A 20798-nucleotide genomic window follows, 5' to 3' on the forward strand; every position below is an offset into this window, starting at 1 on the left:
CCCCTGCATAGTGCTAAAGTTAAGCAGTTTTAGATGGTTTGAGGGACTATTGTGGGTAGCATCTCTGGAGTAGGAGAGAGTTTAGGGGGAGAGGTGCCTAACAGAACCTGTGGCACAGTGAAGGATTAATAATAGGTGATGTTCAGACAAAACCATAGTAGACCATAAAATCAGTGTTTCTGTTTTAAGCCTGTGATTTTATATAGACTCCAGTAGAGATGTGAATTTTGTGTTACTCAAACACAAACTTGAGTTTTAAATAGAGCAAAGTGGGAGAGGTGAAAAAGGGAGAGAATGAGCTGATGTTTTCTTAACCACCTGTGACTTTATGAAACTTGGTGCAAAAACTCAGGAAACAACTTATTCTATTATACATCTAGATGTGGGTAGTGAATAATGTGACGAGATACTGTGCTCAGTTTGGGGTTATTAACAAAGAAGAGTTTCATTACATGCAAACAAATTCTTCAGCTGATTCTAGAGCTGATCTAGTTTCATGATCTAACCTTGAAGCCTATAGGTAACTTTTTTCTCCTTATGATGTTCTTGACTTCTGTTTCCATTAAGAAATGCTTCTTGGGTAGGTATATTGGAGTACACAGGTGCAGGAGAAAATGTGGCAGTCCCATCAAACTATTATTTCAACTTGATAGTGGTTCTGTATACTGGTATTGTGCATCTACCACAGTAAAAATTAATGTCTGTATAACCCTTGGAGAAGATACAGTGTATTTTGTTAAGAAAAGCTAAAAATTACTACAGCTGGTTGTGCATTCAAAGGTGTCAGTACTGTTTTCACATTTAAAATTCCCCTAAGAATACAACATAGAATCATAGAATCACAGAATCATAGAATCATTTGGTTGGAAAAGACCTTTAAGATCATCAAGTCCAACTGTCCCTGTCCACTAGTAAACCATGTCATTAAGCACCTCATCTACCCATCTTTTAAATACCTCCAGGGATGGGGACTCGACCACTTCCCTGAGCAGCCTGTTCCAATGCTTAATGACCCTTTCAGTGAAGAAATTTTCCTAATGTCCAACCTAAACCTGCCCTGGCACAACTTGAGGCCTTTTCCTCTCATCCTATCACTTGTTACTTTGGACGAGAGACAAACACCCACCTCGCTACAGCCTCCTTTCAGGTAGTTGTAGAGGGAGATAAGGTCTCCCCTCAGCCTCCTCTTCTCCAGGCTAAACAACGCCAGTTCCCTCAGCTGCTCCTCATCAGACTTGTGCTCCAGACCCCTCACCAGCTTTGTTGCCCTTCTCTGGACACACTCCAGTGCCTCAATGTCCTTCTTTTAGTGAGGGGCCCAAAACTGAACACAGTATTTGAGGTGCAGCCTCACCAGTCCCAAGTACAGGGGGAAAAATCACTTCCCTACTCCTGCTGGCCACACCATTCCCGATACAAGCCAGGATGCTGTTGTCTGCCTTGGCCATCTGGGCACACTGCTGGCTCATATTCAGTTGGCTGTTGACCATTATCTCCGGATCCCTCTCTGCCAAGCAGCTTTGCAGCCACTCATCCCCAAGCCTGCAGCGTTGCATGGGGTTGTTTTGATCCAGGTGCAGGACCTGGCACTTCGCCTTGTTGCACCTGAAACAACTGGCCACAGCCCATCAATCCAGCCTGTCCAGATCCCTCTGAAGAGCCTTCCTACCCTCAAGCAGATCAGTACTTCCACTCAGCTTAGTGTCATCTGCAAACCTGCTGAGGGTACACTAGATCCCCTCATCCAGGTCATTAATAATGATGTTAAACAGAACTGGCCCCAACACTGATCCCTGGGGAACACAGCTTGCGACCAGCCTCCAACTGGATTTAGCTCCATTCACCACCACTCTTTGGGCCTGGCCATCCAGCCAGTTTTTTACCCAGCAAAGAGTATGCCTCTCCAGGCCATAGACAGCCTGTTTCTCAAGCAGAATGCTGTGGGAAATGGTGTCAAAGGCTTTACTAAAGTCCAGGTACCCTACATCCACAGCCTTTCCCTTGTCCACTACACAAGTCAACTTGTCATAGAAGGAGAGCAGGTGAGTCAAGCAGGATCTGCTTTTCATAAACCCATGCTGTCTGGGCCTGATATTCTGGTTTTCCTGGACATGCTGTGGGATGGCATTCAAGATGGTCTGCTCCACGACCTTCCTTGGCACCAAGGTCAGACTGAAAGGCCTGTAGTTCCCTGGATGCCCCCTATAGCCTTTCTTGTAAATGGGTGACACATTTGCTAACCTCCATTCAAGTGGAACTTCCCCAGTCATCCAGGACTGCTGATAGATGATAGAAAATGGCTTGGTGAGCACCTCTGTCAGCTCCCTCAGTACCCTTGGGTGGACCCTGTCCGGCCCCATGGACTTGTATATATCTACTTGGCTGAGCAGATCACTAACCATTTCCTCTTGGATCATGGGAACTTTGTTCTGCTTCCCATCCCTGCCTTCTGGCTCAGGGGACTGGGTACCCAGAGAACAGCTGACCTTGCTATTGAAGACTGAGGCAAAGGCGGCATTAGGTACCTCAACCTTATCCTCATCCTTTGTCACCATGCTTCCCCCTGCATCCAGTAAAGGATGGAGATCCTCTTTGGCTCTCCTTTTGTTGTTAATATATTTATAGAAACATTTTTTTTTATTATCTTTCACAGAATTGGCCAATTTAAGATCGAGTTGGGCTTTAGCCCTGCTGATTTACTCTCTGCATGACCTCGCAACATCCTTGTAGTCCTCCTGAGATGCCTGCCCCTTCTCCAAACTCATAGACTTTCCTTTTTTTTCTGAGATCCAGCCAAAGCTTTCTGTTCAGCCAGGCTGTTTTTCTTCCACACTGGCTCATCTTTTGGCACATGGGGAGGGCCTGCTCTTGCGCCTCCAGGATTTCCTTTTTGAAGAGCAAAGTCAAGATTTGCTTTTACATATCAAATGTAGGTTGGAACTGTCTACACTAATCCAAATAGCTAAACTTGGGAAATACATTTGCTGTGAATGATAGATTCATACTGACTCATCCTATCATTTTCAAATCAACAAGAATAAAATACAAATACTAGAAAAAGAAATTAAAGTATTAGAAAGGAATGTAAAAAATAAGGTATTCATTTTACTTTTGCATTAATACAGAAGTCTTCATTCTAAAGTCAGAAAATATAACTTAAATGTCTTTAATGTCAGAGATATTTTTTAATGGGTTTTTGTCCACACTAAAATTTGGATTAATTCTTAGAAAGTTCAACTTTGAACTTCTTTAATTTCTCTTGTTCTCTTTCCTTGTTTCCTCTCTTTAATTGTAAATAAAAAATATTTTGGTGCTTATTACCAGAAAGAGATTTAGTAGTCAAGCATAGTTTTTACTTTCTTTTATAAACTTTTTTAATATTATTGCATCCCATGCTGCATGGAATAGTATGTTAACATGCAACTTCTATAACTGGGGAAGGAAAAGGTTAATATAGGCCACACTGTTTCTTGAATGGTCTTTTAAAATTTTATCTAAAATGGAAAATGGTGCAACTTCTCTACCTTGTAAATAAAACTTTTTATTTCTTAGGTAGGTTTTCTAAAGTTAGCCTAATTTTTCTCCTCTTTGCAGACAGATCATAGGTGATTACATGTAAGTGAAAAAAGATAGTTCTGTAATTGAAGAACCTGTCAGGAGACATAGATTGAATTCATTCCCAGCATACCAAGAATCCTTAAAAAAATCACTTTGTCTCTCTATGCTTCTTCAGTTTCTAGTTCACAGAATTACCATGTTTGAAGAGTGTGCGGTGCTTATGTACTATGGCAGCAGCAGTAGTAGTGATACCTTTCCTTAATATTGATTTAACACTTCCATTACTTACTATGTCAGTAGGGTTAGGTTAGGAGCTAAATGTTTCTGAAAATCCCAGCCTAATTAGGGTTTTATGAAAGGCAGGTACCAAGCACAGACAAAATCAAGAGAATGTCCTTTCACAGCCTCATTTATCCTTTTGTTGTTGTTGCAGAAAATGTCACAAAGAACCAATTTGTGAATTAACTTTTCTTTCTCCTGGTTTTAACAGCATGCTGTTTGAAAGACATAAGGGGGACATAAGTTACTGGGGTAAAGACTTGAGACTGCATATGTGTGTCCATCTCATATTGTCCTTAAGGACAATAGAAATTTATTTATGAGCACCTTTAATTGGTTATGTATACAGCTCTGAAAAAGCATCAGCACCTGATATGTAAAGGTCCAGTTAACTTGTTTAAACCTACTTTATGAAGTGCTGATACAACACAAAGGTTCAGCAAAAAACAATGCGATGGAAATCAAATTCAAACATATATCTATATAATCTCTTTAAGTCCTTATGGATGTCATATTATCTCCAGACTAGTCATAACACACCTGCAAGCTGAGGGCAATTTACTTTCTGTAAAATACTATAGCAACTAAAAATTAAAATAGAAATGCAAATATTTTTGTTCTAAACATGTTTTAAACTTGAAAATGATAAATTGCTTTTAATCACAAAGCTGAAAATTGCATTCTAGAAACATTAGAAACAAGTCACCAGTTTGACCAAAAAAAAGCAGTACTCAAGTAAGCTGCATTATAAGTGTTGCTATGTGCTATGCTGAAGTTTATGCATAAATAAGTAAGAAACATTTCACTGGCAAGCTGATTTTTTTTAGATAAAAAAGGCAGCTGTTTGGAATTCCTCAAGGATTCAGAACATAAGAGTAAGCCACGGGCACAGTGGCCTAGCAGTGGATGAAGTTTTCAAAGCTGTGTACTACACCTGCTAAATTGCAGGGAATGTGATTTCTGTAGGTCTGTCATCTACATGTGTAGTGCACATGCATAGATGATGCTATGCCATTTTCGTCTCGCTACACCTTATGTATATGTACAGACATGTTTGCAAACATAAGTAGGTGGAATGTTTGAGAAGGATATCCACATATCACTGTTTATAAATTACTGGAATTCAATTTTTGAAATTAGCAAGGCTTCCTGACACTTTCTTTTTTAAAAACTGACATAAATACTAATGTAATGCTAATCTAAATACTAATGCTTGTTAGAGTTGAAAAAGTTATTTAAATAAAAGTTGGCTCTTTATCCTGAAATTTTCCATGCCAAGTATCTGTTTCAGTTTGAGTCTTGTGGAGACATTCCATGCTAAATGTTTAAGCTGTTCCTGAAAAAGGCAATTCTGGTGATTTCTTATGGAGAAGCACTAGCACTTCCACACTTTGAAGCGGATACTTGAAACTTAATGAGAAAACAGCTTTTTGATTGTCACTGAAAATCAACTCCAAGCTGACTGACCAAAAAGCCTCTGAAAAATTGGTAGCTTGTTTATGCTTAAAAGGCCCTGCTAGAGAATGCTTTTATATTCTTCAAAGATTCAATGTGCAGTGAGCCTGCAGAATTCCAATTTCAGGTTTCTCTCAGCAGCAGTGCTGGGGCTGGAAGTGGAAAATCTGTTGTGTTTTTATAGTGTTCTTCCTGAAACTGCCCAGAGCACATGGAAAGGGAAAATACCAGACTTGAATGCTGAGGTGAAGTGGCTGGGTAAGAGGAATGGACTGGGACATACAGGCTCTGTGAAATGACATGAGGGTGAATGCTGATATACAGGTCTGGGAGAAGAATGTATAAAGAGACTGACAAGCAAACAGGAGGTTGGAGGAAAAAAAAGTAGGGGCTGAAAATATGTGGGATTGAAAGGTGGCAGTGTAAGGGCAGAAAGGTATGCTGAAGACCTAGAGTATAAAATAGGACTGTTTGAATTACCAAATTGGGATTAGTATGAGAAGCCCAAACATTGGAAACTGCCATGAAAACTAGGAACAGAGAAGAAGCAGAGATAAAACAAACTGTGGGGGGTGGGGGTGTGTGTGTGGGGGGGGGATGGGAAGGGGACACTTTCAGAAAAGTGGAAAGTACAAATGAAAAATCTATGTTACTGTCACTACCTGATTGAAACTCATTTCCTCAGTGTCATTCTTTTCCTCCTTCGGTGCTGGTCATTGGATGAATATGTATGTCTGATAATTTAGTAAGGACATTGGGTGCATCATTTGCTTAAGGGTGAAGATCTGTATTACAATGTGATGGGAGGAAAACTCTTGCTAAATTTTGAGTGTTTACAAACGTATGTTCACGCACATACATGATAAAGGAACAGCATAAAAAATTTGGAAGATCAGGTACTCAAAAATTAAGATTATCCCAAAACAGAAGCTCTTTCTGTAGCCTTAACTTGTTTCTCCCTATATTTATTTTCATTTTCATAAATGTACAATTATTGTAGTACAGTCTGATTGAATGCTACCCCCTGGGGAGGAATCCTGCTTTTACAGCAAAAATCAGACTGATACTGGAAATTAATGCAAGTCAGAGAGTAAAGGATGCTGTTGGTTTTAGAACTGCTGCAATGTTTGTTGCAGCAACTACACAGTTGTGAATGAGGCAGGAGAATGTTGACAGGAGAGGAAAAAAGTTACCCTTGTTGAAGTCAACTGTTGTTGCCCCTGGAGTTGGATTCTATCCTGCATCTTGCCTAGGCATCACACGGAAACTCTGTGACAGTCATATAAATCAGTTTTCACAAGCATGCCTCATTTTCTGGATGTCCAAATGAACACTTTGAAGTCAGGTTACAGAGGTTCTGAGCTCTCACAGCTGCAAGTGAAGTCAGCAGGCACTGTTTTTTTTGAAGTGCTATATAATGTTAAGTGCTCTGAAGAATAAACTGCCTGTTTAAAACTGGCAGGGAAAATTTACCAAAACTTTTCCTCATTCTGTCTACATTTGCTACCCATTTATAATACTATCTTTTATTTTCTGGTTAGAATTTGGAGGTAGATGCTCTGAAGAGGATTACCACAGAAATGTCCATGAGGAAATTGGAAAAATGTCTTCTCAGAATAATGTTGGAATGGGGCTCAATAATGAAAAGCAATAGACCTGTTCACTGAACTAGGATAAGAGAAAGGAAGGGATGCTGGCACTGTGAACACAATCCATCATTTGCATTGTATAATGCTGGAACTGCATAAACTGTGGAGTTGTGGAAAAAATGGAACTCTGGAAACAATCATTTTTTCATACAATTAAAGACTGTATCACAAAGTAAACCAACAACTCTGATTCTTTTTAGGCAATCTTTGTTCTGACAGTTCCCCAAACTTTGAAAACTTGACTTTACAGCTTTGATACAATTTTAAAAATAACTGTATGTGCGTGTATATGTGCATGATACTTGACTTTATGCATTTCATTATTGATCGAAGCAAACCCTTACTTTCCCTCTTAAATCAAGAGCCTTGAGCGAAAATGTGGATTCATTTCTCTTTGCCTTTGTTGTTTTTGTGGCAAGCTGCCTGATCTGTCAGGATCTTCAAAATTTCCATTATTAAATTCATCATGGAAGAAACTGTAGTCAGTGTTTCAGTGCTGCGAGCTAACATTTAATGCATTTTTTTTTTTTTAACAGATCTAATTGTGGTAGTAGCCTCAATTATTGTTCTGAGCATAGGATCTAATGGACAGGTGTTTGCCACCTCTGCAATAAGGTATGTTCTTCTAGTGCCTGTAGCTGTTCACAACCACAGAGCTATATTAGATGTATATCTAATTTCCCAATTTCTGAATTAGATGTATATGTAGTCTTCCTACTATATAGGAAAATATTACATTGAAACACTGGACAGTGGAAGACTCTGTGTTATTGCGTTTGGTCACTGTTTGGGAAACAAGAGTGCTGAAACAAGGCATATGAAGGATGGTGGGAATGCTGAAGCCAAGATTTAAAAACTAAAGAAACATTATGTCCCATATAAAACATCAAACAGCTCTCTTTCTGAGACAAAAGAGTATTACAGAACATTGGTTTATTTAAGAAGTAATCCAGACAGCACTTAACTCGGTACTTTCTGAGTATGAGTAATTACTTGGTTTAAAGAGTAATTACACTTTGGTGGATTTGTTTGGCGCAAGTAATTCATACCATACATGAACCAGAAACATTTGATGTCTGCAGTGTTTGTTCAGCTTGCATCAAGTACTGCAAGCTTGTTTTGGGAAGTAAAGTGGGTAAATAGAAGAAAGGAATGATAAGCAGAGTAAGTGTACTTCCCACTCCTTCTAACTTGCACGATGTGCTGCACATTCTCTTACAAGCCTCTGATTTCCAATGCAGTCGAATCACTGGGAAGTGAGAATGTTACAATACTGTCTACACTGTCTAGCTGTGTAGACAAACACTGGAGGGAACTACATGTATAAAGTATTTTTAAGGTAAGTATTACATAGAACGTTAATCCTTATCTGATGATAAAGACCCACACAGGCAGCATGATTGTGATTTATCAGCTCATATAGGAGAAGAGGAGAGTGAATGTGAAAATTCCAAAGCTTTTGTTTAATTTAACTAAAGTGTAGGAAGGATTTTAATGAAAAGGCTTGTTGTGTGTTTATATGTGAAACCAGGTGGTTTTGGGCTCAGTGCAGCCTTTCCCGGAGTTAAATTATACAGTCACTGTCCTACAACTCAGAATGCTTTCTGTCAGAGAAACTTAGCCCACGCCTCTGCAGTGTTGTTATTCCCCTGTTGAAAAACTATCTGGGTCAGGCAAGTCTTAGTCCCATCAGGTTTCTTCAGAACTGTGGTGTGAACTGCTGGTTTTGAATTAAGAAGGAATGAATCTCATATCCTTGTCTTTGCTTTTGTTGCTTTTAAAGCATACTGTTATGGTCTTCTTTGGACCTCCCTTAAATCCCAACAATCCCAGAAAGCATGGTTGCATGCATGTTAGGTTGCTTTCTTGTAGAATGAATTTGCAGGCTCCAGACCCCCCATGTATGACAGTTGACATTTTGATCCCTGCAGCAACCAATGAGACTGGAACCTAGTAGCACTGCAGAATTCACAGTGGAGTCCTATAGCCTTCTGTCCCTACTGTTTTAAGATCACCAAATTGATAAAAATAATTTTCTTTCCAACCAATTTATTTTCTCTTTTCAGAGGAAATGGGTTGTTCTTGTTCAGAGGCTGTGTATCTGGAGTTCCTAGTTCACTATTGTGTTTTTTAAATCTTTATTTGTAAAACTGCCAGCCTATGACATGCATCTCAGTACTTGGCAGTAACATAGCTGTAACCATCTCAGGTACAACAGAGACAGGAAAATCATAGAATAGAATCATAGAACCGTTTAGGTTGGAAAAGACCTTTAAGATCATCAAGTCCAACAGTTAACCTAACACTGCCATCCCCCCATTAAACCATGTTCCTAAGCACCTCGTCTGCCCATCTTTTAAATACCTCCAGGGATGGGGACTTGACCCCTTCCCTGGGCAGCCCATTCCAATGCTTAACAATCCTTTCAGTGAAAAAATTTTTCCTGATGTCTAACCTAAACCTGCCCTGGTGCAACTTGAGGCCAAATCAAGAACTGCCAAGTCCAAGGTCAAGGCATCAAGAGGTGTGTCTAATAATTGTACAGGGGAGCTACATGTAGATCTCTCCCCTCCTGACATAAAAAACCAATGAGCTATTACATTATGTAAGTCTATTGGTGCTCACATATTTGGTAGTCTTATAAATCTTCTGGGACTCATGTTTTAATTAACAGGTTTATAGCAGATATTTTAAAGTTTCCAGCTAACTAAAATTATTATTCCAATGCCATATCAAAGAAATAACAAAACACGGTGTTCATATACCCAGTCACCGATATGAGATTTGATAGTCAGGATTATTGTGTGCTTCCTGAAAAAATGACAAGCATTTGATCATTTGACTGTCAGCAGTGAAAGCTTAAAAAACCTGCTTTCTTGAATAAAGGAAAAGTTGGGTCTTTCAGATGATAGTATGCCTTCCCAGCCTGACTAATACCAGTGACTGAAGGATGGCACCATGCTGAGTTTACTTCCTGTTGGTGTATCCCAGAAAAATGCAGTCACAGTGGAACTGAAATAAGATTGAATTAAAAACCAAAAAAACCCCAACAGCAAAATTTTAAGGATAACTAAAAAAGGCTAAAAATACTCTTAATGAAAAATTTTCAGATAGATAAATTCAACGTTCATCCTTTCCTGCTCTTCATTGTTTTGGTTCAGTGCAAAGACAGTAAGATGAGTGCAGGCAAACAAAGTTCATTGTTGAAAGGGTGACTAGAATGAAATATTTCAATTGAATAAAAATCTTCAGCAGAACTGTATGGATAATTATTTTTATTTGGTTGAAAATATTTGGAGATTATGATTCAGTTATTGTTCTAAAATCACATAGGACTGTATCTATTTCCAATTAGATGATTTCTATAACTTACACAAAAAGAACTTCAGTAATGCCATATTTGATTCACATTGGTAAATAGAGACAAAAGTTCTCTCATATTTATGTTAACAAAGATTGAAGTTTCCTCTGAGTTCAAAAGCATATATTTTAGACTTCTATTTTTGTTTTTCTTTTAACTAATTGTCCTACTCAATATTTCTGAATATATTTGAATATAATGAAATGTGATCTAAACATACTGTTTACTGAGATGCCTCAAGTCTAAGATGCAACCCTAGCCAGGGGCAACACTATCACAGTTCTCTAATATGGCCTTATGTTAGTGAAAATGGTCAACTATGTTTAGATAGAGCAGTATTGTTACCAATCATTACTTTTACTTAATGACCTATTTTTCTTACAGGGGGATCCGGTTTCTCCAGATACTTCGCATGCTTCATGTAGATCGACAGGGTGGCACCTGGCGACTATTAGGATCAGTTGTTTTCATACATCGTCAGGTACCCAGCATTTTATTTACTTTAGTATATTCTTTTCATGGACTTCAAATTGTAGTCTGGTTTAAAAGAACAGTTACTGCAAGAGAAGAAATACCTTAAAAGTCCATCATGTGTTTCTTTCTACCTTTAAAATGGGAACATTATTCTTTACTTCAGGTCAGTGGCTAATAGGGTGTCAGCATCAGTATATTTTTGGAAATTAACTGTTGTATTCTTTGATGTTATCCTTCAATATAATTTATTAAATGAAGTTATGTGGGCTGCTTTTCCTATTGCAAATACTGTCTCCACAGAAGATGTGTTCCTAGCTTGGTTGTTCTGTGGAAAAACAACTACTAGTGGAAAAACCTTGATAGACAAAGTCAATTATTTAAATAATTATATTTTCTCTGCCTGAATGAGGAGTTTTCTAATCCATTCTATAAATAAAAATACTAACTATGTTATGATAATATGCAAGAAGTTACTTTTTCAAGGGTGTAGTCAAAGAGGTGACCTTGGCTGTAAATAGTTGTATCTGTTAAAGCTTTGAAACAGTTATTCCATATAAAAGTTCATTAAGCAGGAAAAGCTTAAAAGTTTTAGTGCAGACTTTTAAAAATTTCTGGTTGAAGGCTTCTTTTGGGGGCTTCATGGAATCACTTGATAAAAAGCCAACTTAGCTTTATGAACATAATAATAAACTTTTATCATGAGCCTTTAAATCTTGCATATCATACCATACTGTGGAGGGCTAATAATGTGCTATGAATCTTTCCATCAGACTTGTAAAGATGGTTCTTTAACCTAGTCTTTATGAGTGTAGATTTGTTCTCCAGATACTGACAAACAGTTATGAGTTTCCACACAGAGATTGTTGCATTTGCTATCTAGAAAACTGTTGTTCTGGGGCAGAGCAAGGAAGGTATTTAATCCAAAATATTAATTTAATATTAGAAGTTACTTTTCTTCCCTTTATTTTTTTTCCCCCAGTACTGTAAGAAATTTTATGTTACAATGGCTGTGCAGGATTGATGCACGCCAAAGTTCTCTAGTATAAAGCCTACTTTCATCCTGTACAACAGGATGTCTTTTAATGCTCCAAGTCAGTGTGGTCTTCATTTTTTTATGGCCGCATTGCCTGGATATCTAGCTAGGGCAGAGCTGATACCCAAATACATTTCTCAACATTTGCTAACCTTACTGACAGAGGTGTTTGAGAGAATTTTTCCTGTGGGTGTTCACAGATTTAGTCAAGAATCTGGAAATACTATCTCCAAAATGTAACACTTAAGTCTTAAATGTCACAAACATAAATAAGTTCAATGATTTAAAAGGAAAAAAAAATACCCTTGGAAAAGTGAATTTATGAATAAACGCACCTGAATTTCTGCTAATCCAAAGAAGTGATTATGATGATATATAAAACTCTACAGATCTGTAGTACTTGTCAAAGCAGATCACCCACTAACACATTCATTTTAAAAAAAAAAATCAAACACACAGTTCTGTATTGACATTGGACAAGTGTAGCTGAAAACCTAGCATGGTACCAAATGGAAGGGAAAATGGAACCTTTATTCCTGTCCAGTCTCTTAAAGAAATTTTTGTTTAAAAAACCCCAAACCAAAACAAAAACACCTCAGCTGCTTTTTCTTTACAGGCAGAATACAAGGTCCTCATTTGTTTGTTGAGTTTGGTACTCTTTCAGAAAAAAATGGGACCCTAAACCCTTGAACAATGTGAAAAAATAAATTCACGTCTTTGTGACCTGTGAAAATAACAAGCCCTTGGACCTCTGCAGACCCAGAAGAGCTTACTAAAGTTGTCATCAATGATTTCCATGTGTTTTGGAATTTTACATATAGCTGTATTAGCTCACTCAGGCCCAATTTGGCTAGGATGCTCTTCTATTTTCAGCAGGTTGAGCTTATACAAGCATTTCTCGCCAAAAGCAACAAAACATGAGTCAATATCACATGTGGTGATGGAAAGACATGGAAAATCATGCAGCTTACTGAAAAACTGAGTTAGCCAATCCAGCTCCAGCCTGTAAGCTTCTCACTTAGTTTTACTCATTCCTCACCTTGCTCTGTGAGGTATTCTACTGCTTTGAGGAGGGAGTTACAGGATGAGTTGTGAATTTGGGATTTTCTTGTATTTTTCCTAACTGTTAAATTTTATATTTTGTGGTTCTTGTTGTAACTGAATATATAAATCTGTTTAAGTTAAAAAAATGTGTTGACTCAAGTCTCTCAATATTCAAATTTACCTTTGTGCATATTTGTTTTTTGTTCTTGCTGTTTACTTTGCATATACATATCTGAAAGTCCTCACTGAAAACAGTTATTTGCATTAGGCAGCACTCTTTATTCTCAAGCTCTTATCTATTAAAAATCATTTAAATGTGATGTTTTAAGGTCTGATTTCTACAAAATGCTCTTTGCTTCGAAGTGATGTATCAATTCATGCTATCTGACATTGGTAGACACCAATCTATCCGTATTTCTTGAAGCATGTCTTATATTAAAATCTGTGATCTCTTTTCGATGCAGTATGTATTAGATTGCTGCCATTGTTCTTAACTGAATACAGGCATGTAGTATTTTATCTATACATACGTAATGTGGAGTGACGTTTATAATAAGTCTAAGGCAATTACATTGTCATCTGGGCTTTACTTAGAAAGAGTTCAGTCTCTTTGAATAGGATGAATAGGATCGGAGCTGAGAAGTGCCAATGGTGAAATAAGCTGAGTAGTTCTGTTGATATTTCAACCACTTTGAAAGGATCTCCTTTATGACTATGCATAGCTCTTCCATAAAGGATATTTTTCTGCCTGCTTCTCAAAAAGCCAGCACTTAACACAGAAGTATTCGAATTATCATCCACTCTCTAATTCTGTCCTCCGAGACAAAATTAAAAGAAAGCAGTGATAGCCATTCCTCATTAACATGTAAAATCTATTAATATCTGAGATGTAAGCAACGTGCCAACTGTAACTAAAAGATTTCTTGATGTGAAGGAAGTCACAAATCTACTAGAGATGAAAGTGGAGTGTTTTCTTTGTAAGCAGGCAACAAGAATTAGTCTCCATTTGTGCTGTAGTTTTCTACGGATCACTGAACTTACAGTCTCAGGTGTTAAACAGTTTCATCTTGCATTGAAAAAATATTTTGTAGGCAAACCAAAAGTTGTGAAAAATTAGAGAAATGCAAACAGTCAACTATAAATGCAAACACAAGGAACTTTTCAGAGCAACAAAGTCATATCTACAAGTACACAGTGTATCATCATCATTGAATAAAAATATGAGAAAAGAATGGTGACCAGCACAGAAATCTGAACTACTGAAACCCCAAGTTTTATTTCCTCTTTCAGATGCCTTGTTTAGCAAACAGGCCTTCAAAAATTTAAGGCTTAGATTAAAAGACTTGCCCATGGGCAAAACTGAAGAATATAAAAATTTGTTATTTGGGTCATTATTAAATGATTAGAGAAAAAACACCTACTTTTCTCTGTGCCAAGATAGCTTAAAAACTTGCTGAACCTAGATTTTAATTAGTGCTATAGCAAAAGGAAGAATATATGTATAGTTCCTGCTGCTGAATGCAGTTACTAGCTACCAGGGCTACATTTTCCCAGAAAGCTCTTATATGGAAATGAAAATAAATAAATAAATAAATAAAAAATCTGAAGGAAGTTTGATGATAAAACCTGAACCTCCTCTCACAAATGTTTTAAGAAATGTGGGTAGAGTGTTACAGAAAATCTGTGAAAACATGACATACTGTATAAGTAAAAGCAATCCTTCTAAAATAGGTTTTAAATTTATCTTATGGGAATATTTTAATTCCTGTATTGGTTTGGATCCAAGGAAAGAAAAATGACTCTGTCAAGAGTTTAAGGAGTGAAGTGAAGATATAGTATTACAATGTTTCATAATAAAGATGGCTAAATATGTGCAAAAAAATAAAGGAATAATATGTGTTAACTATTGAAGCACCATAAACTTTAAGTAATTAAAATAAGCTATTTTCCCTCATAACTAGGTATTGGATCTCCTGAGGAGTGGGTGAATATCTCATTCGATCATGATGTACTGAAGTAGAGGTTGCACATACCTAACATATTTTATCCAAAGATTTTATGTTATCTTCACATGAAATTGTTAAGACATCAATATTAAGTCTCAAGCGAACTAAGTATCAGATACACAAGTTCATTGCTTAGATATGGTCATAATCACAACATGGTTGTTATTTCTTAACTGTTATTTTAGCACACTGTTCAAAAAGTGCATTTCTAAAGCTGTTTTGCTGTTTTTAAAATGTATTAACATTTGGTATTTTGAGTGCACAATTAAATAGAATGATTCTTATTCACAAGACATGAAACAGGAGAGATGTCCCACTCTACATTTAGCTGTCCAAATGATCTTGTATAAATGATGGCTTCTTGAAATCTTTAGGCTGATATGAATAAAAAACAAATCACTGAACTACCTGTTTTACTGGAAGCAAATTTCACACCTGAAATATTACTTATTAATTTTTCTACTGTGATACACCACCCCCCAGATATTTACAACGTTTTACAATGATAGACTATATATGATGTAAACCTTAAGTGTTTGTTTGCTTTCCCTTTTAATAGGAACTCATAACCACGTTGTACATTGGATTCTTGGGATTAATTTTTTCGTCCTATTTTGTTTATCTTGCTGAGAAGGATGCTGTTGATGAGGATGGAAAGACTGGTTTCTCCAGCTATGCTGATGCCCTTTGGTGGGGTGTGGTAAGTCTTTACCCACAAAATGCATGTGCAAACTTAGTGCACAAGATTTTCTGAGGAAGTTGTGATCTTTTTACAAAATCTGGCATTTTTTTCTTTGCAGAATATATTTTAAATTATTTTGGTATTAAACTTTATTGTGAAAGCATGATTGCAAGTCCTTAGCAAAGGATAATGAGTGTTTACAGATACAAAAAGTCCACATTGAAATCCACAATTCAAAAAGATAGAAATACCCTCCCAAACATATACCACTTCTTTTGAACTCTATCTAGTTATCTGCAAAAGGTGCATAATTTAAAAGTATATTTTATTTGTGTAAGTTGGGTTAATGACTCTATTTTTTGGATCTTTTTGTGTATAGCTCACCCTCTCAGTAATAACGCTGACCTTGATGCAGGTTACAGGTTCCTGGGGTTTTTTAATAATTCCATGATTCACTGTAAAGGAAAATAGCTCCATCAAAAGCAGCTGGCAAAGCTTCACAGATTCACCAATTACTTTGGATATCAATCACCAGTCAGGGTCAGTGCAACTCTTTGGTGAAATAAAGAAAATTGTATCATTAAGGGGGAACTGAGATTTTGCGAGTATTGTGGTAATTATTGTGTGCATGTGCAGAATCAGCTGAACAAGGAATAGATAGCTATGAACAGAATAAGAGACCTGACTGTTTCTACAATCCCTTCATATGGCTCTTCTCATCATGTTTCTCACTGTGACTCATGCTTTCCTTCCTTATTAGCTATTGAACAAACCACCTCTTCTTTTGTGGTCCCTTTTCCCCACTAGAGAACCTCATGTGTTTTATGAGTTGGCTGTCTCATTGTAACAAACCCAAGGAGATCCATCACATCAGTGTTAGTGACAGAAAACTGAGAGGACTAGAGCAGATGCAGAGCCACCAACTTCCACGGAGAGAAGGATGTGTTTCAAGAGTGATTTGAAACACAATAAATGGATTTTTTCTTAGATGATAGACTTGAAAAATGCCAATATAGCTATTGGGCCATAAACGAATTGTTTAATCTGCATCCAAATAAACTGGTAAGTCTAGGAAGGCAGACAAAAAGTTCCTGATAGATATATGCTTCTAATCCTTAATTTAGATGCTGCACAAGCCTCTACTTCAATGAAGTTTACAGAAATATAGATTATATTAGACGTAGCCTGAGTTACCACTTTTTAAGTGGTTCAGTATAAACATCTTTTAAATTCTTGTAATTAGGTTGTCAGGTATTCGTTTCATCTGCAGAGCATCACCTATGGCTGTGGAAAACAGTACAAACTGAGAAGAATCTAGTAAAAAAGAAAAATCCACTAAACAGCCAGATGGATCTGATTATCTAATGTGCTGGGAAGAAATGAAACCACAAACTAGCCTATACAAGAATCACTTCTTAAAGTTCTCGATAGACATATGATGACATTTTCAGAACGTAAAACCTCGTGGTTATAGACATGAGATGACCTCTAGCTAGTGGAGGAAAAGAATAAATGTCCCAGAAGCACAGACTGTGCTATATTTTAAAAGCAAAAGTACAACAATTAGGGTGTAATTGATGTTATGAAAGATACCCCATGTCTATTTTTAAGAAAACAAGCCAGTACACAGGCTCACTTATTCTGCTATTGTTTGAGCAGTTCAGCTCAACTATCAGTGTTCAAATGACTGAACACAGTGGAACGCAGCTACTATTTCTGTTTTTACTAATGGTCTATCTGAACAATCTGTGAAGTACATCTAATTAAAAGTGGGCTGCTTGAGAAGTTCAGCAGCATTAGGGGTGCCCATAAAAGTTTGCGCTAGTTCAGCTAAATCTATGAGAATCATCTCATAAATTTTTCTAGCATAGTGAAGTTCAAAAGAGGTGTGTAGCACGATGTGAATTAGAATGTCAACAGTGAAAGAAATGAAAAGCATATAGTTTATTAATAAGGAGGACTTAATTCAATATGTAATCATTAAAGGATGGTGGTTCATATTTGCTCTGCACAATGTCTTTGGAGTTTCATAAAGTAATTCCTATGCCTGTAACTGCAAAAGGCCAGAAATGCAGACCTGAATGGGAAGGAAGAACTCCTTCTCAAACTGAGGGGAGCAAGGTACAGTGGAAAACAAAAAAGGATTTTCAGCAATCAGTTTGGGAACTAGCTATGGTGTTTAACATCCAGTTCTGCCCATGTGTATTCATGCATGGGTTATTCCTGCATGTCATAAAACTTCCATGTGAAGCCAGTGTACTTTTTCTACCTTTCCTTCTTTTTTTAATGTTTTTTAGCTCTAACTATCCAGAGTTTGCTTTATGAGTTGCATCGAATGTTTAGATATGGATTACAAAATATTTTTAAATGATAGAAGCTACCATCTTGATTTGAGTAAAAAATTAAGGTAAAAAAAGAGTCAGGATGTGTTTATACAAGCATTTTGTTAATATTTTGGACTTAAGAAAATTAAAAAGAGTTCAGTTATGAAAACCAACAGATAAGTTTAAAATGTGCATTACTTTACCTTGTTGAGATAGATGAATTGGATGTATTTCAGAGTGTATGCATATGCCTTGCAAAGTGTTCAATGGGTTTTGTTGTTGTTTTCCAAAACTTGACTTGTTTTGTGTAATAGCAAGATAAAATCAGCTTTGTCTTTCTCTAGCTGTGTGAGGCACACGAAGAACACTGTTTAAATTGTTGTTGAAGCTTTTCAGACGTCTAGGCCTCCTCAGCATTAGTGAGTCACGGTGCAGGTGCAGTTCACAGCTGGGAACAGTGACAAAGGACAAAGTGAATCAGTTTCTTTTTCTTTTCAAATCTTCTGTAACATAGAAACACAGATGTAGAGTTACTAGGGAGTGGAATTTGATTTCACTTTTGCCTTTCAAAACTGAACCATAGGAAAAAAATCTTGGTAGCAAGTATTTGAAAGTCTTATGTGTCTGACAAAAACCACAGAGTGTGCATTATGGGTAACATTTTGCTCTGAGTAGAAAGTGCAAGCTTGCTGAACTTGATACAAATGACCTGAAAGGTTTAAATATGAAGAAAAGGGAAAATAAAGAATGAATGAGTGTTGGAATTAAATGCTAACTACATTCACCCGCTCCAGTTAAACGCAAGGTTCTTTCACCTAGATTTGGCAGGCACGCAGATTAAACTGCAGACATATCAAAGGCTTGTGTTTTTTATATGAAGCCACTTTTAGAAGTTATAGCATGTTAGAACACATGCAAAAGCATTTCCAACAGCATTGGCAGTCTGCCAGAATTGCAACCCACGTCACAGCAGTTTTTCCTGTCCTTTCTGGGTATTTTTTCTTGAGGAAAGGAGGAGACCATGTAGGAGGCTTCTCTTCTGTTGGCCCTTCCATGATCGACTCTTGGTAGAGAGAAGTTGGTAGTGCTTATTGTTTTTTGCTGCAAACTGGACTATTCTGTACCATTGAACTTGAGTTAGTCACTCCAGTAAATTGGCGTTAACTGGCAGAGGTACTTGGGATCAATTGCTCAGGATTTCCAATAGTAAATTTCCATGCCAGAGGTAGCAGTTTGAACCCCTTTATATTTAATATATTTTTTGAGGAGTATAGTTCTGACTCTTCAAACTTCAGGACACCTGCCTGTCTTAAAGCATGTGAGAAGCTCTCTTGACTTCTACTTAGAGTGCTTCCTTTTTTGAAGTGTACATATGTGTTTCCAGAGCCTGCGTTAGAGCATGTGCCTACCAGCTGGAATGTGCCATAGCAAATCTGTATGATGAAGGTGGTGTCATTTTCCAAAGCCTAGTTATTAAACATTCTCTGAGCAGATAACTAATAACTTTTGGATACACAAGTAGAAAAAGATTCTGGTTGTGATTAAGAAAGCTAGAGAATTACATTATTTATAATCCTTTCCACATACTTCAATGCACTAATTAGATTACCAAGAAGAAACCCTCTTAAGGTAGCCAGGGATAAACTTTCTGAGACATGTTCAGGCACCTGCAGGAATCTGCCAGCCAACAGCCTGCTGCAGAGATGGAAAATCATCTTTTCTGTGGTTACAGCTTTCATGCCGTCTTCCATAGTAACGTTAAGGCAGCTCAACATTACTGCAGTTTGTTTTTAAGTCCCGAGTGCTGGAGAACTCAAAAAAAAAAAAAAACACCAAAACCCAACCCCACAAAAAAACAAGAAGCCTTTCATAAGAAAAAAAGAGAGGAAAAGGAAGGAAAAATCCCAGACTTTAAGGGGTCATCTGGGTGCACTGAAGAGCCAAAGTGCTGTTAAAGAAACACTGCTTTAACTTCCTCCACTCCCCACTAACACACACTGCATTTCAAAGTTGAATTTTGGGGGGTCTGGTTTAATTTGGGGGGCTAGCAAACCCATCTGTTTGTACTGCTGGTAGTACATAGCACCTGAGTCACCTCATGGGCAAGCCACATTAAATCTGAACAAACACCTGGCAAGACAGATCTCCTGCTGAGAGCGGTTTGTAGTTCAAAATAACAATATTCATTAGAGGATATAGATACTACAAAGTTGACTTCAAGTGAGAAATTCATGATGAATAAACACAAGTTTAATTTTTTTTTTTAACTTGGAAAAACTCAGTTTGATAATAGTTCGTCTTTTTTTCCCTGTAAACCTTCCAGCTCTCTGTCAAACTGCTCTGAGACAATGAGAAAATATATTCTCATGCCTTTATTGCTGATAGTTTCTTCTGAGAAACCTCTTTTTGCATAATATCTAAGTATTTGTCAGCAACTTTTCCCATAAAAGGCATCCTCTTTTGTAGTCAGTGTAAATTTACATGTTCTTTTAAGTCTGTTTTGGCTGTATTTCTGCTACCATTCAAGGCAAAGTAAAGGGAGTGGGACTTGGTTTAGGCTGGTGGTCCCAAATAGAAGTACATTTTTTCTATTTAAAGCTCTCCCCAGTGGTTGGTATTAGTGCCAGAATTCTTCATTTCCTCACCAGAAGCTTTCCACTTCTCAGGGGTGAAAGTCATCTTTCTCATACCATTTCATAGCAGTGTCAGAGCTCTGAGTATGCTAAAAAGCCTTAATAGCCCTGACCAGCCACACCTGGGGCCACCCCAACACCCAAGGCCCATGGCCTCTTTTTTGGCTCAGCCCTGAACACTTATTCCCTGCCTGAACTGTGCTGGAGATTTGGTCGCCAGCTCAGGCCTGGTTGGGTGATCTGGATCTCGACCTATGGGCTAACTTCCATACTTAACCTCAGACTTACCTCATCACCTTG

The 20798-nt window shown here is 37.4% G+C and overlaps 1 protein-coding gene across 1 annotated transcript in view; it reads left to right on the plus strand.

Annotated features, from left to right (window-relative positions):
* Positions 1-20798, plus strand: part of LOC104124223 (potassium voltage-gated channel subfamily KQT member 1-like) — a 316296-nt gene that overhangs the window by 50982 nt on the left and 244516 nt on the right. Inside the window, exons 5-7 of the mRNA XM_035892082.1 lie at positions 7478-7556; positions 10687-10783; positions 15419-15559. Coding sequence (XP_035747975.1) covers positions 7478-7556; positions 10687-10783; positions 15419-15559 — 317 coding nt within the window. The remainder of the gene's footprint in view (positions 1-7477; positions 7557-10686; positions 10784-15418; positions 15560-20798) is intronic.

Source organism: Egretta garzetta, unplaced genomic scaffold (genome assembly GCF_000687185.1).
Source record: "Egretta garzetta isolate BGI_Z169 unplaced genomic scaffold, ASM68718v1 scaffold293, whole genome shotgun sequence".
Classification (NCBI taxonomy): Eukaryota; Metazoa; Chordata; class Aves; order Pelecaniformes; family Ardeidae; genus Egretta; species Egretta garzetta.